General features: G+C 42.3%; 1 protein-coding gene across 1 annotated transcript; it reads left to right on the plus strand.

The window, feature by feature from the left end:
* The first annotated feature begins 5,314 nt into the window (after positions 1–5,314).
* On the plus strand, positions 5,315–15,146 carry PDK4 (pyruvate dehydrogenase kinase 4). Its single transcript, XM_087774513.1, has 11 exons — positions 5,315–5,473; positions 6,309–6,450; positions 7,517–7,588; positions 8,193–8,377; positions 8,810–8,899; positions 9,431–9,508; positions 10,161–10,237; positions 10,963–11,061; positions 11,351–11,461; positions 12,171–12,284; positions 12,556–15,146. The coding sequence occupies exons 1-11, from the start codon at positions 5,332–5,334 to the stop codon at positions 12,697–12,699; spliced, it is 1,254 nt and encodes a 417-aa protein (XP_087630639.1). The 5' UTR covers positions 5,315–5,331; the 3' UTR covers positions 12,700–15,146.
* The last annotated feature ends 235 nt before the right edge of the window (positions 15,147–15,381 follow it).

Here is a 15,381-nt window from a genome sequence, read left to right on the forward strand (position 1 = left end):
GCGGCATTCCTGCAATACCGTAAACTCCACATCTCTTTTGAAAGGGTGGCCAGATAAAACACTGTAGCAAGTCCTCTTCTAGAGGATGTCTCTTGCCTTATCTCAGTATTTCCTAGGCTAAATTTCTCATTCAAGTTCCTATGCTGGACACTAACAGAAAATAAATCCTTCCAGATCTGATGAAAGAAATGCTGAGAGGGAACAACTGGGTAAATAGAGTGCTTTCTCAGATCAGCCTCATGCAAAATAACCTGGAGTAACGGTTCAAGGCTATCGTTCTGAGCAGAAACACAAGCCACCACATCCACTTTACCAAGTGTCCTGCTACAGTCAACAGTATCAAGTTCAACTGATATAAAACAATTAGCAAAAACATCTCATCTTCACCCAGAGTGGTCCACACTGAAAAAGAAAAGCAGTGTGTGTACCGGTTCAAAGCCCATGACTTATATAAGGGTTACAGGTGAAGCTAGAGCCCTTTCTCAGGGTGAGGTGTTGCTTAAGATGTCTAATCCAAAACTTTTGAATTGATTCATCTTGTTCCACTAGCTTCCTTCCCACATTCCTACAGAAAAATGTAACTGTTTTCTGATTCCGCTGAAACATATCTAGGCCATGAAAGTTGTATTCTCCTGGTAGCATTCACTTTTTTGTGACTTTTCACAGGTTGTCCACCTTGTCCCAGGAGCCCTTCTCCAGAGCAGGGCTGTTGACAGTCAAGGCAGCCGTAGCCCAGAGTGGCGGCTGTCCTGATGATACCTTTCCTCTTTTTTTTTCCTCTGCATCAGCAGCTCTCACAGAGGATGCCACGTGCTCTTCCACAAGAACTGCCATGGTAGCCAGCTGAGGCTAGAGGAGGACATTTTTTTGCCTAGCTGTATACTTTAGATCAGTGCCAGCCCACACTGAGAGTTCACCTCTATTTCTTCTGCAGTGGTGTACTCGGCTGGAGATTACTACTCTCCTACATAGTAAGCAGCCTCCTGAATTGAACATGCTCTAGTGACAAGCTCTTCAAGATAAATACTTTTGAGTGATATTTTATCACAGTTTGTCCTGTGATATCACAAAGTCCTAGCTTTTTTCCTGAAGGGTACAGCTATACTCCAAAACAGTTTTCTCCCTCTCTGCTATCTCTACACTCCCAGTTTGAAACACCCACAGCTAATCTCGTGCAAGCCTCTCGCTATTTTTTGAAAAAGCAATTTTGAAACCAGAGATCCATTCTTGTTTTCCCTGATTTTAAAGCAGTTAACACACAATTTCAGACATGGATAACAAAGGCAGGGAATGAGGAAAAAGGGTGTCTCCTGTTCGGGGCTGCCGGGTTGCCATGCGCATCCTGGTGCTTACAGCTCCAAGCAGGCTGCCGGCCGGCCGCAGCTCTGGCAGTAAAACGATCCACCTACTGTACTCTTGACTTTTGCGAACTATGAGCGGGTGGAGGAGATTGCGCAAGCGCTGGAGCAGCTGCAGGACCTTTCCCACACTGAACCGGCGGCGGGGCTGGGCACGCCAGCCTGTTTGTGTGCTGCTCCACAACCTTTCACCTACTTCGGCTATTTTGGCCGTACTGGGAGCCCTCGGCAGCTTGACAACTCCTGCAGCTGCAGTGTCGGGTTGATAGAAAGCTGAGAACAGGAAGATATGACCCTTGTTTGTAACGCTATTTCTGTCTTTTTTTTTCCATGCAAAGGGCCACATAAATATTTAGAAAACAAACGTGTTAGTGGCTTAAAGTAGCAACCCACTTGCATAAATGCAGACCCATCTGCAGGCGGAGGGTGAGCACTTTGCTCATGGTACTGCTGGAAATTTCACGAAGTGCTCTGAACACGGCTCATGCCCTTCAGTCATCAGAGCATTCCTTCCGCTTACATTACAAACTTTCTAGTGCTATCATTAATTTCCACCCTGACTTACTGCTCCTCCTGGGTCATCGTTTACCCTTCCTTACAGAAGCTGAATTAGAAGCTGCCTTTGTCCCTAGTAGAAAATATTAGTCTGATTTCCTAAGGGAAAAAAATTCAATAATGTTGCCTGTTCACCTGTTTGCCAAACCATCCCTCCTAACCATTTCAACCACATTTCAATAGATAATCAGCTTCCTACAGACTGTGTGCAAACTGGCGGATGGTTTAGGGAGGAGAGATTCAAATTTTGGTCCACACTGAGGAAAAGGCAGGGGAAACAGTCAAGACTCATTCTACTAGAGAGCAGCACCACCACCAGTTGTCGTCACACTTAATCTGGATGGTCAGGAGAGGGCACCCACCCCAGCACAGCACACTGTGTCTCCAGCATTAGTTGGTAGGTGGGTTAGGAAGAAGAGCCCTAAATTTGTGTCCCCATGGAGAAAAAAGTAGGGCAAAATCAGCCAAGACACCTTCTATTAGACATCAGCAACACGGCCAGTTGTCACGTATTCTGGCTAGGCAGGAATGCAGCTCTGACCTAAGTACAGCACGTCTTGTCTCTGGCAGTGGGGAGGACATAAGGAACATCGAGGAGGGAGAGAGCCAGTTGCGATGGATAGTATTTAGGGGACAAATGGACAGGAATGGGTTTCATTCGTTCCACTCTTCTGGACCCAGCTGTTGTGCAAAAAAGCAGAATGTTAACACAGCTCCATTTTATTAAGGGTAGTCGGCAGAACGCTACCATGACTGAGCGTTGCTATTGCCCCTTCAAAACTTGCCCCAGGGCAGTTCAGAAGAGGAAAGTTAAAATATTAAAGCAGCAGAAATGAGACCTCATCTGATGAGTGCTGCAGTTCAGAATCTGGCACTGCCCTTCACCATCAAAACGCTGTTCTCCGACGCCAGCACTTAAAACCGTCACCTGCACTGGGGCTGCAGGAGGCGGGGGGAGATGGTGGTTTGGAGAGGAAACAAAGTGAGAACAAACAGTACTGCACTCGGGACACATTGTGGAGTTATTTGAAGTGGTCACAATTTTCACAGCCTAGTCTTCTCCACATGCAGCCTGGCTGACAATGAATCCTGATAGCTACTTTTGTGCCTAATACTTAGCTGTCTTGCCCAATATTCAGGACATGACAGTTAACAATTATTTCCCAGATATATCATTTATGTTTACAGGACTGGAAAGTTATATTGTTCAGAACCTACTGTAATATATAACCCATCATACATAGAGGGAGATGCAAATCTGCATTATGAAGAAGACACACTTCTTCCAGAAGCTCATTGGAGTAATATAACTTCATTAATTGTTGCGCTGCTGATGCGTAGAATTCTTGTAGAAGTTTGTTTTGTTTTGACAAGCACACAGGTTTCGAGTTACTGGAGCCTTTTTAATAATTGGGGAAGGCAACACGCTTCCTATACTTCCTGCAACCACAATGGTACTGTTTGTTAAGAGCTAAACTGAACATGTAAGATTTTTGTTCATCCCTTACTGCATATAACTGCCAGGGAAACTATGAAAAAACAACTTGCTGTAAAGAAAAGGAATGTAAACAGGAATTATTCCTAGTAGGCTCTTCCCCTATTCAGAGTAGAGTGTGTAATATGACTACTCACAAAGGTTATTCAAGTTACTTATATTAAGCAGGATCAGCACAGCAGCGGAATAAAAATGAAATATCTCAAAAGGAACAGAAATAGTGACCTTATAAACTAAAATAATGGCCTAGTGCGGAGAACTTCCTTGACTCGGATTTTATTGCAAAGTGTTAATCTTGAGATTCTTGCTTCCCATTGATTAGTAGCTTCAGGAAGAACATGAAACAAAACAAAAGCTATCATACTCATGCTCCATAATTTAAACAAATTTGTGGGATATTTTTACTTCTGTGAGTCATCCGCAACTTGCAGGCAGACAAAGTTAAAAGAGTAAAAAGCAAACCCCAACATCTATTCTCATATTTTCAACTTCTGGCAAGCACAGGAAAAATCAAAATGGTTCCATTTGTTATTATAAGATGTCTTCATTTTGCTTCAGTTCACATTTCATACACCAACATTCAGTCACTGTGGTAAAACCTAAGATATCCGATGGAACAATAACAGAGTATCTCTCCCAATAAAATAATAAAACAGGGAGCAATAAAATAATAAAACAAAGTACTGTGGAAGTAGAACAGTAAGCAGGGCTAACAGATATAATGACTAAGAAGACAAAAATGAGAGAAAGTTAAAAAACAAAAAGTAGTGATAAGCTAAAGTGTTGTCCTCTTCCTATTAAGCATTAAAAGACTAATTTCTTTTTAGGAATGTATCTTTCTTCCCATGAAAAAGTATACATATTTGTGTGTGTGTGTAGAAACATATGCATATAAAATTGGATTGAGGAGTTATATGTAAATGTTAAGGCTATAATCTTTTCTATCATTGTTATATTTCTCTGTGGTCCTGCTGTTACTGACCAAGATTTAGGATGTCAGGAAGTCCTTCGCTGACATTAACGCCATTCTTCAGTGCATGATGCAAACTTTAGTGAGGTGGACTTGGCGTTTTGGGAAAAAGCCAGGCAGCCCTGGAGAGCAAAGTTCCCCCTCCAGCAGCGAGGAAAGGTGTGCAGGCTTCCCCCAGCCCCTCGGTGGCCCTGGGAGACGCTGGCGGGGAGAGAGCCGCTCAGTCACTCCCCTCGCGGGTCGGCTCTAGGGAGAGTAAGCACGGGTCACAGGGTGATTTGGGGCTCGTGCGTCACCAGAGCAGCTGTCTGCGGATATTTGGTCACTATCAATCCAGGTCACAGCGATGACCTACATGTCAAGCACCCTGAACCCTGCGGCTAGGATCTGATTGTGCACCTCCACGTACCCTCTGCGCCGACCCTGGACTTGCAGTAACTCCACCGCTGGCAGTCAGCGCAAAGAGACGGTTTCCCCTTTGGTTCACCCACAAGACATCAGCGCACGCCTCACGGCTGGCCATACAGCTGGCGCTACAGCTGCCAGCCGCCACCGCCCGGGGCAGGGCGGCCCGGGCCCGCTCCCCACAGCCCGGGGGATCCCGCCGGCTCCCTCCGGAAGGCCGGGTCCCCCCGAGCAGCCAACGGCCCCTGGCAAGGCCGCCCGGCCGCTGACATTGCCCAGCCCCTGCCCGGTAAACAAGGTCGCGGGAGGCGGCGCAGGGCCAGCGGGGCGGCGGGGGGGCCAGGGGGAGCCCCGCCAGCGGCTGTCACGAGCCGCCCCGCGCGGGGAACGTTCCGTTAGGGGCGGCGGGGCGTGGCCTGCCGGAGCCCCGCCCCCCGGGGACTGTAAATAGAGGCGGCACGTGAAGCCACCCGCCACAGCGAGGGGACAGCGCGAGCCCCACCGGCACCTAACGGATACCCACCCACCCACCCACCCACCCGGGAGCGATGAAGGCCGCCCGGATCGCCCTGCGCACCGCCGCCCCCCTGGCAGGGGCCAGCGGCAGCCGCGGCCGGTTGCCGCGGGAAGTGGAGCAGTTCTCCCGCTTCTCCCCCTCCCCGCTCTCCATCAAGCAGTTGCTGGACTTCGGTGAGAGGCGGCAGGGGCGGGGGAGCAGTCCGGCCGGCAAGGGTGTCCGCCGCTGAGGGTCGAGGCCGGGGGCTGCGGCGGGAGGAAGGGGTGTGGGAGCGGCGCTGCTGGGGCGGGGGGAGGCGGCGATCCCCGCCTGGAGGGGTCCGCGCTCCGCCTGCGCTGAAGGCGCCGGCGCCCCCTGGCCCGGCTGCCCAGCGCCAGCGCGGAGGGAGGGGAGCGGCCCCGGGGTGGCGGCGGTGGGGAGGTCGCCTTGGGCGAGCGCCCCCGGTCTCAGACCCCCGCCGGGCGGTTGCCAGGCGATGGTGAGCTGTGACTGCCTCGATCGAAGCTGAAGATAGGCTACAGCTCCGTTTCGGTGGCGTTAACGGGATGGGGGCGGGCTAAGAGTTAAGTCGGCTAATGGGTGTTTCCGTGATCTGCGGTACACGCTGTCGGGGAGGAGTCGTTAGTCTTGTCCCGACGGAGTGAACAAACTGTACCCAGATCCGATTACCGCGTTGGCAGCTGTGAAGTCTGTGCTCACGTGACATTTTCAGACGTCACCCTGAAGAAGCCCGTGTATGCAAAGGCTGGAGTGCTCCTTCCAGAGGATTACAAATAAGTCCCGTGTCTGAACGGGGAATGTACAAGTATTCCTCCCAGGAACATGCTGTGTTTTGCTGTCATGTATAAACAACATTCAGCACAAACACATATGTACACTTACGAGAACTGGCCAGTAATAGCATGCTGATTGTGAAGGAATATAGTACAGAAGTCAGTGGCAAGACTGCAATTTGTACTTGTATCTTGAAACTTCCTAAACAAGATTTTGTTTTGGATTTATTCGTAGGCTCAACTAATGGATGTGAGAGAACTTCTTTTGCATTTTTGCGACAAGAACTTCCTGTGAGGTTTGCAAACATACTGAGAGAAATTGATCTTCTTCCTGATAAATTACTAGCCACTCCATCAGTACAATTAGTAAAAAGCTGGTAAGTAAGAGCCGCTTGATTTCAGCCTGTAAAATAACACAGCTTTGACAACTTGGTTATCATAGACTTTTTTGAATAGTAGAAAACAATAACAAAATACACTAGAAATGCAGGTCCTTCATCAAAGCCGAATTGCAGGATGTTACACACTGTTCTTTTCTAGCATACTAAAATGAAATTGAAAAACAACGTGGTTGTATTGGGTTTTTTTAAATAGTATTTTTTTTAAACTAACAGTTTGAAATAGCTGGTAGACCAAATCTCACTTCTTATCCTTTAAGAAGGGAGAGAAGAAAACATGTGCTGTTTTCATGTGGCATTACAGACCCTCAGAGCTACACAAAAATGGGAAAGCAGACTATACACTTGTTTGGGTCTCTCACTGATGGAATTACTAACAGTTTCCATTCCATAGCGTATTGCCTTGGCGTGTGCAGTGAGTGTTTGGAATTCAGTTAACATAATCTCTGCAGTTGACGCAGTGGTTGAATCTGATTTAACCTTTTGTGGTTTAAGCACCTTAATGGTGCTTTACTAGCACCATTGCAGCATTTGCAAGGATGACCGACATAAAGGGCAAAAGTATTAGAGTGAGATCCAGAAACTGTTCTTAATCTAGCAAACAGTTGTGCCTTTGCAATATGCGTCAAGGCTGTCAGATGTTAGCACAAGAGGCTCAAGTACTTAGCTTGTGCCAAAGCTGATCAGATTTGGAAAAATTTTGCTCAGATGGCTTCCTGAGCAGTATCGTCATTTGGATCTTCTTTTGAAACACTTCACTTCTCAAGAGTTGTAAGGGGATCCTACCTACCTAAAGTGAGGGTTTAGATGCCTTTCTGGGTGGCAGGCACAAGAAAAGACTTTTAAAACTTCTAGGGTTCGGACAGTCAAGAGGTGTCCATCTGTGATTCCATACTTGGATGGAACTTTGATACTTCAAAGATACTTCAGACTTCTAGCTGACTTGTTAAGAGTAATGATTTGGACAAGACAAAGTATTTTTTCTGTTCCTAGACTAATAAAAATCAAATTAATAGTATGTATTTCCTGTGTTCTTTTTCAATAGGTACATCCAAAGCCTAATGGAGCTGGTTGAGTTCCATCAGAAAAGCCCAAATGACCAAAAAGTCTTATCTGAGTAAGCTTTTCATTTGTTTCTTTGAACTTCTGATCTCACGTTCCACTTTTCACAATGTAGTCAGTTTAGAATGACAGCTGTCATGAGCTGAATTTGATAATCTAGCATGAAGTGCTCTGCATAGAACAAGCTGGTTTAAATCTGATCATTTTTAGCAATATTGCAAATAAATATGACCCATTGCAGCTCGGTTTCAAGGGCATACTGCCCCTTCAATTGTCATGACAGAGAAATATCAACAAAAATTATCTGTGCTGTCACATCCCCGCTTCTTTCCAAGATATCAGCTAAGGGTCTTTTTCCCTTCCTCACATTCTCCTCTGCTCAAACTATTATGAATGAGTAAACAGGCAGTGAATTTGACATGGCTGATGATTACACCTTTTGTATTAAAAATATCAAACTCTTCTGGTTTAGGTCAGTGAGGAAATACTTTTAAAGGAATGAAAAAATAGACTATTATTATTATTAAGACTGTATTATTAATATTAAGGTTGTTTATGCACTTATCTGTGCTGCTGATGGATTAGATGATGACATTGTACAAAGCTTGCCTCCATGTAGTCTTAGAATAATGTTCTAAAAAGATCTCTTTTTGACCTAGCTTTATAGATACATTAATTAGAGTCCGAAACAGACATCATGATGTGGTTCCTACAATGGCAGAAGGAGTAATTGAGTACAAAGACACTTTTAAAGTAGATCCTGTCACCAATCAAAACATTCAATATTTTTTGGATCGTTTTTACATGAGCCGTATTTCCACACGGATGCTAATGAACCAACACAGTAAGTAGAAATTTTTACCTGAGGAAAAACTTTAACCTAATGAGAAACATGTTAATGTAAACATTTCTTAAACGTGTTGGAGGTCTGCCTCAGATGATTTTGTGTGACACTGAAAAGTTAGAAACTGAATGTATGACTTAGGAAAGTAATGGGAAAACTTGTTTTCTAGACTACAGACTAATTGTAATGAGTCTTGTGTGGAGTATGTAGGGATCTCATTCCTTACATCTGAAAAGCCTTTAGATATTGAACTACAGAAAAGCCAACATAGTTTGCTGCCAGTAGATAGTATTTTTAACTTGCAAAAGACATAAACAACACTCAGTATTTTATGTGACTATATGCTGTGATCACACTGTATTATTCTATATCTAAGGCTTTTTATAACATAGTATTTGGGATTAAATATAGTATTGTTTTCATCTCAAACAGCCCTTCTTTTTGATGGTAAATCTGGCTCAGGGCACCCAAGGCACATTGGAAGTATTGATCCTTGCTGTGATGTTGTTGAAGTGGTGAATGGTATGTATTCTCACATCCTTAGTGTTTCTCTTCATGATCAGTATTTATATCTGATTGCAAGCAATCTGTGTAACCAACATATGTTGTATAGGATGCTGACTGTTTTTTATTGAAATAGCTGAAAGCACTCTGTCAGAACATGAGCTTTTATAGGACAGAATTTAAAATACAAAGTAGCAGTAAAAAAATGTGTTGGAATAAGGCCTAGCAAGTGACAGATGAGGTAGGAATTAAAGTTGTCTGTGGCATTGAGATTGGCCTTACCTACTGGTAGGTAACAGATGTATCTGTTTTACAGAATTATCAAATTGTACTGAAGATTTACCCCTACTGCTGTAATTGCCTATTTATTCTCAGTTTTTAATGTACACGATGGGTGCAATGTTATCATTCCTTTGAAACACAGGCTTAGAGTCTGTAACACCTTAGCAGCTGATGCATGGCAAAGTATGATTTTTTAACTGCATTAGAATGAATTTCTACAGTATTTGACATTACATTTCACATATTTTATTTAAATAAATATTTCAGATGCTTTTGAAAGTGCCAAGATGTTGTGTGACCAGTATTACTTAACATCTCCAGAACTGAAACTGAATCAAGTGAATGGTAAGAAGAGAGCTTTTATGTCTGTCTTCCAGTCGGTAGCCAAACTGCTGCTATTACTGAACCAAAAGGCTCCCATTTCTATAGCCGTAATGGTACATAGCAGTTGATCTGTCTTGGGCTAGTTCCTCTTCATTTTCAGTTATAAGCACCTCATTTAATCTCCTGTGTTAGAACTCAAATGTCATTGTATCTTAACCACTAGATTTCCTGAGGTAGTATTTATGAATTTGAGAGAAGTAAGACTCACCTGTACTTAAAGTAACATGATAAGTTGATAGAGCAGAGCTCTGTATCTGGGGTGGGGAAGTGGGGCTGACTGAGAAACACTGGTTCTGGCCCAAGATACCTGCATGGGTCTGATCTCAGGCAATCTGCTGAACCTCTAAAATCCTTTACTTATAAAATGGAATTAATACTTGATTTTTTTCAGTTTATTTGAAAATAAACTTATTGAGCAAGTGGTAATTACAATCTAAACACTGTTATGAGTGCATAAAGTTGATTGCTCATTTGGAGGGAAAAAACCAAAACTGACACTTGACTTATTTTCTTGTTTGTTCTGGCCTGCAACTTGTTTATTGTAAAATCTGTATACAATACAGAAAAATTCCATCACCGTTTTAAATCTTGTCTGTCTTTTTCCTTCCTCTAGGAAAATTTCCAGGAGAGCCAATTAACATCGTATATGTTCCATCTCATCTTTTTCACATGCTTTTTGAGCTCATTAAGGTACATCAGTATAAGCTGTTTCTTTCCTTAGTAGTCTGAGCTGGAGCATCAATATTTAAAATGTCTAGCTAGGTCTGAATGAAGTTAAGCTTTGCTTAGGGCAGTGAGATGTCTAAAATTTTCTTATTTGGGAAAATGGCTTTGGCAGTTGGGAAAGGAATGATTGCAGTTTGTAGTAGAGTGTTTGGACACTTCCGTGTGGTGGTAAATGGGACAGGGCAAGGGAGAGAGAGAGAGTAAAAGTGGGACACGGGGTTGTCACCACTGCTAGCCTTCTGCTTTTAGGGATTACACCTGTAGTGCGGGTTTGCCCTTGTGCCTTTTCTGTGGAGTGGGTGATACGTCTTGAAGTAGTGAATGGGACCCAACTAATGTGCTGCCAACATGGGGTTCAGAATTCTGGCAGCCTGCAGCAACTGCTGAACTCTGCTCTTCTCCAGAAACCTGGAGGCTCTTAAGGGAGTTAGGTTATTTAATATACATTGGCTGAGTTAAATGTTGGGCAAGAACAGTGTAGTCTTTCAAGCATAGAAGAGTCTTGGCTATGTTTAGTCACTTTTAGGTGTGAGACCTCCTCTGCTCCTGCTACACTAAATTGTGTTCCTTGGAAGCTAGGCACTGGTAGGAATGGAGGGTAACTGTGCTCAGCCTCTGCATAACAGGGGTATGGTTTTAAGTGCAATAGATTCAACACTTCATGATAATGGTAATCTTCATTTCCACAGAATTCGATGAGGGCAACTGTTGAATTCCAAGAAAACAGTCCTTCCCTTTCTCCAATTGAAGTGACAGTTGTTCTAGGAAAAGAAGACCTGGCAATTAAGGTATTTTGTTGGCCTAGTACAGTATGGGCTTAACGTAACCTTCGTGATTGCATATGCTGCAGCAAATTCTATTAGAAGAACTTGCAGCCTCTTGACAACAGATCAAAGATACTATGCATGAGCCTTTTCTTGATAGCCTCCATTTAGCACAATTATTAACTGAAAAAATAATATGCTGCGAAACAAATGTTTGGGTGTATTACTGTTGGAAGGGATTGTTCAAATAACAGCATTTTAAATCCCATTCTTAGTACATGATTGTAGTTAACTTTATTCTCTCTTAAATCAGATCTCAGACAGAGGAGGTGGTGTTCCAGTAAGGAAAATTGAGCAGCTGTTTAGCTACATGTATTCCACAGCACCAAGGCCAAGTATGGATGGTGGTCGAAATACGCCTCTTGTAAGATATTTTCAATATTCATGTTACTAATAAGGTTGCTATAAGTGTTGGACAGATTGGGAGGTTAATAAATTATGGAACGCTATGTCCACCTTACTGCTTTGTGGGGTATGCAAAGATTGAGCCTCATAAATATAAATTAACACTTTCTGAAACAGATTTTTAATATCTAGCTTAGTGGACAAAAATATGCTTTTAAAGGTATAAATGAAGAAGACCATTCCAATCTGAATCTAACCCTGTTTTTTTTCTTATGCTCCAATGACAGTAATTTACTTGGTCTTCACTCCCACTCAGTCCTCAAACTTAATGTAGATTATGCTTTCTTTATGGAGGCAAGCACAACTGGAATAGGCTTAGACTATTGTTGTTTATCTACCAGTAGCAAACTCCTTTTATTAATCAAGCTGTGCAAAAAAAAAGGCAGGGAAAATACAGAAATGTAATGTGTAAAAGTAAGATGTGCATATAAACCCTCCCTCTTCCATGGAGATTCGGTTTTTTTCTTTCTTGTGGTTTTGGTTTTTTTAATGGTCAGTTTCAACATTCTGTATGAAACTGATTAGAGATTTCCATTTTCTTTTGAGATGAGTAAGGGCAAAGGACTTTCTAACAGTTTAAAATCTCTGAACACTTTCCAGCTCTTTAATTTTAAGTCATAAGAGCTAGTAAAAAAATAAATTAATTTTGTCTTGTACTTTATTTTTAGGCTGGCTTTGGGTATGGCTTGCCAATTTCTCGGCTGTATGCTAAATACTTTCAAGGAGATCTAAATCTCTACTCCATATGTGGTTATGGAACAGATGCTATTATTTACTTGAAGGTATGTATTTTGATTTGGTTGAATAAAAGATAGTGTTGATAACTACCATTAATGCAGTGAGATAACTACTCAGTATCATTTTAAGATAAACAAATTTGCTGCTCATAGTAGAGTAGAAAAAGCTCTCATTTTTATTAAGAAATGCCAGTAAGATTTGTAACTGGTTTCAAATGTCCAATTCTAGGTACATACTGCATGAATTTTTGCAAAGTGGCATTATTGAGAGGTAGAAACTGAGTAACTTTTTTCTTCTTGTTTTTTTTTTTTTTAGGCCCTATCAACAGAATCAGTAGAAAAACTCCCAGTTTTTAACAAATCGGCTTCCAAGCATTACCAGGCTACCTCAGAGGCGGATGACTGGTGCGTCCCAAGTAATAGCCCAAAGAATGTATCAAAGCAGAGTGCAGCTCTCTGAAGAGAAGTTGGTATCCAGGCACCCAAGGGGATCAAGCTGGCTTCTCAAAAAAGACTAGCGTTTGGAAGTATTCATCTACCTCCAAACCAGCAAATTCTTCAGTTTCAGGACTGGCAGAAGAGAAGAAAGATAAGGATGTTACAGCCTGGGCTGTATGCACTGAATGTGAAATCTTGCTGTGGACTTCAGGATGAGGAAAATAGGAGCACATATGTCTTTAAAGAAGAGATGTGTCTAGAGGAAAAACAGAGGGTTTTTTCTTGTGATCAAAGAGTTGATGTGGTAGAGGTGTGCAATTTTTTGAGGCCTGTTTAATGCTTGAATTCTGAATAGCGATAAATGACAGTTACGCTGGTGTATATTTTTCTCCTAGAATAGTTATCAACAGTTCATCTTATTACAGAACTTCTCAGGTAGATAGATAACATCTGTACTTTAAAGCTGTATTTATAACATTTGGAAAAGATCCACATAATGTGGCAGTCTTGTAGCAAGATACAAACAGCATTCAAATACAGCCTGACTGGGAGGGAGGGAGCCCTGGGAGGTAGGGAGAAAGTGTTTTCCATATATAAGGAAGTCCCGTTTCAAAAAAACTGTATTCCAGTAATAATTCTTATGTGATGCCTTGCTCTGTGGGTTACATTGCTAGATTTTTTTATGTTAAGCTGTTCATGGAAAAACTAGCCAAGTAAGGCTCCTATGCATAAGGTAACTGAGAAGGAATTCGGGATATTTTAGAAAGCTACTGGAAAGAAATGGAAAGCTACTTGGTTATAGCAGCTTTAAGGTTAGGCTGCATCTAGCCTACTTCCCTGCACTCCAGAAAGCATGTGCCAAGTAGGTAGGTTGGGATTTTCCAGGAACTGAAGTCAGAAATGCAAGTTGAATGGAAAGGTTTCGGTGATGTGTATTATGTAAGCATGATGTGGGAAACAGCAGCATGTTCAAAACATGGTCTTGTGGTTCCTTTTTGTCATGCTGTTAGATTAGTGGCTCAGTACACTGAACCAAAATCTGCCTGTCCTCTTTGTCACATTTGTATTGGACCACAGTAGCTCAAAGAGGTGCCTGGGCATTCACACCTTGAAAGCTGTGATGAGCACCGAAGGTCTGTTTGAAAGGTTTTCAGGAAGAGTGCTGTTGGAACTAGAATTTTATTCGAAGAACTGTTCGTTGCAATGGAAAGGGCTTAGGAAATGAGAAGTTTCAAAATATGAACAGCACTGAAAACTGTAGAATAACTTCTATGAACAGCAAAATAATGGGGAATTGTCACAGGAACAGTGCCAGTGGGAGAGAGCTGTTGGGAAAATATTCCATTCCCTATAAGCTTCTTCCTTTCCCATCATCTTTGTGCATTTTCCCCCTTGTAAGCAAGGTAAACTTAGCAACAGAATAGAAGTTAAACTATTGGACATTGCCAAACTGGCCAGTCAAAGTTCATCTGGGCTGTATAATATAACTTGAATATTTTTTTTTTTTACTAATTAGCATATTATCTTAAGTGTATATGATTCTTTGCAAGAAGTTGCAAGTATAGTATGTAAAGCATCCTGCTCAGACGTATGACAGTTTTCTAAAACAGATTTGCATTTCTTGGACAGAAAGCCACTCCGTACTCTACTGTGAATATCAAGTTTGGGGTTTTTTTTAATAGGAACCAGAGAAAGCTGGAACTACCTTTGTGTTCTAGAAGTCCTGTTGGGACAGATTTCTCAATCAAAACCAAAATCATATTCTGATATGCTTCACTTCTTTTAAAAACTAAAGTTAGCAGTACTGGTGATAACTACCAAGCATAATGACTTCAGTACTGCATCAAGGCTGTTTTTATCCCAACGAATAAGCTGCAGTCACCAAAGGTCACCAGATCATGTATCTGAGCTCAGCTCAGTGAATGAAATGGATAATAAAAATAAAGTCTTTGTCTATAATATACAGGTGTGAAAAAGCTGCCTTCACTGCCATAATGTACTTGAATATTTGTTGATTTTGTATTGAATACAAGGTCACAAAAACATACCTAGGTAGTCATTGTTGTCAAGTTAACACAAATTACACCTCTCTGTCTGCACCCGGTAATGTCTGAACGTGAGTTCTGATCTCATGTACATCTGTAACATAGCTGCAGTTACTCCAGGTAGGAGCTGCAACTTCTGTCTGAAGGCAGCTGAAGCACATGGGTGCTGTAAACACATCTGTAATCTTGCTTGCAGGGAGAAGCTGCAGGACACGTTCACGGTGCAGACAGAGGTGTGTTCCACTTAAGGAACCCACGTGGAATCTGTACCGTTAAAAGTTACTTACGGGCTAGCTACCTAGATAATACAGTACCTTTTTCAGCATTTACTGAATTTTTATTCCTGAAAGTAGAACTGTGGTTTTAAGCCTTTCACTTGGATGTAGATGTTGAAATAATTTTATAATAAAATCTTCTAAATGGTTGTCTAGTATCTTTATTTTCTTCTAAGAAGTCTAGTGCAAGCAAGGGCCTTTTTTATTTTAAGTCTTATCAAATGGAGTTGAGCAAAGCAACTTTCCTGCTGTGTCAAATAGGTGTAGCAGGGGAGAGAAACACTGGAAGAACGGTCTGCTTACGCTTGATGTTGTATCTGCTGAGAGTTTACATAGTGCCTAAAATCAGTGCATCACCTCACTCATTCTTTCTAATTAGGGTAG

Source organism: Nipponia nippon, unplaced genomic scaffold (genome assembly GCF_047370975.1).
Source record: "Nipponia nippon isolate SJK-2023a ecotype South Korea unplaced genomic scaffold, ASM4737097v1 scaffold_1, whole genome shotgun sequence".
Classification (NCBI taxonomy): domain Eukaryota; kingdom Metazoa; phylum Chordata; class Aves; order Pelecaniformes; family Threskiornithidae; genus Nipponia; species Nipponia nippon.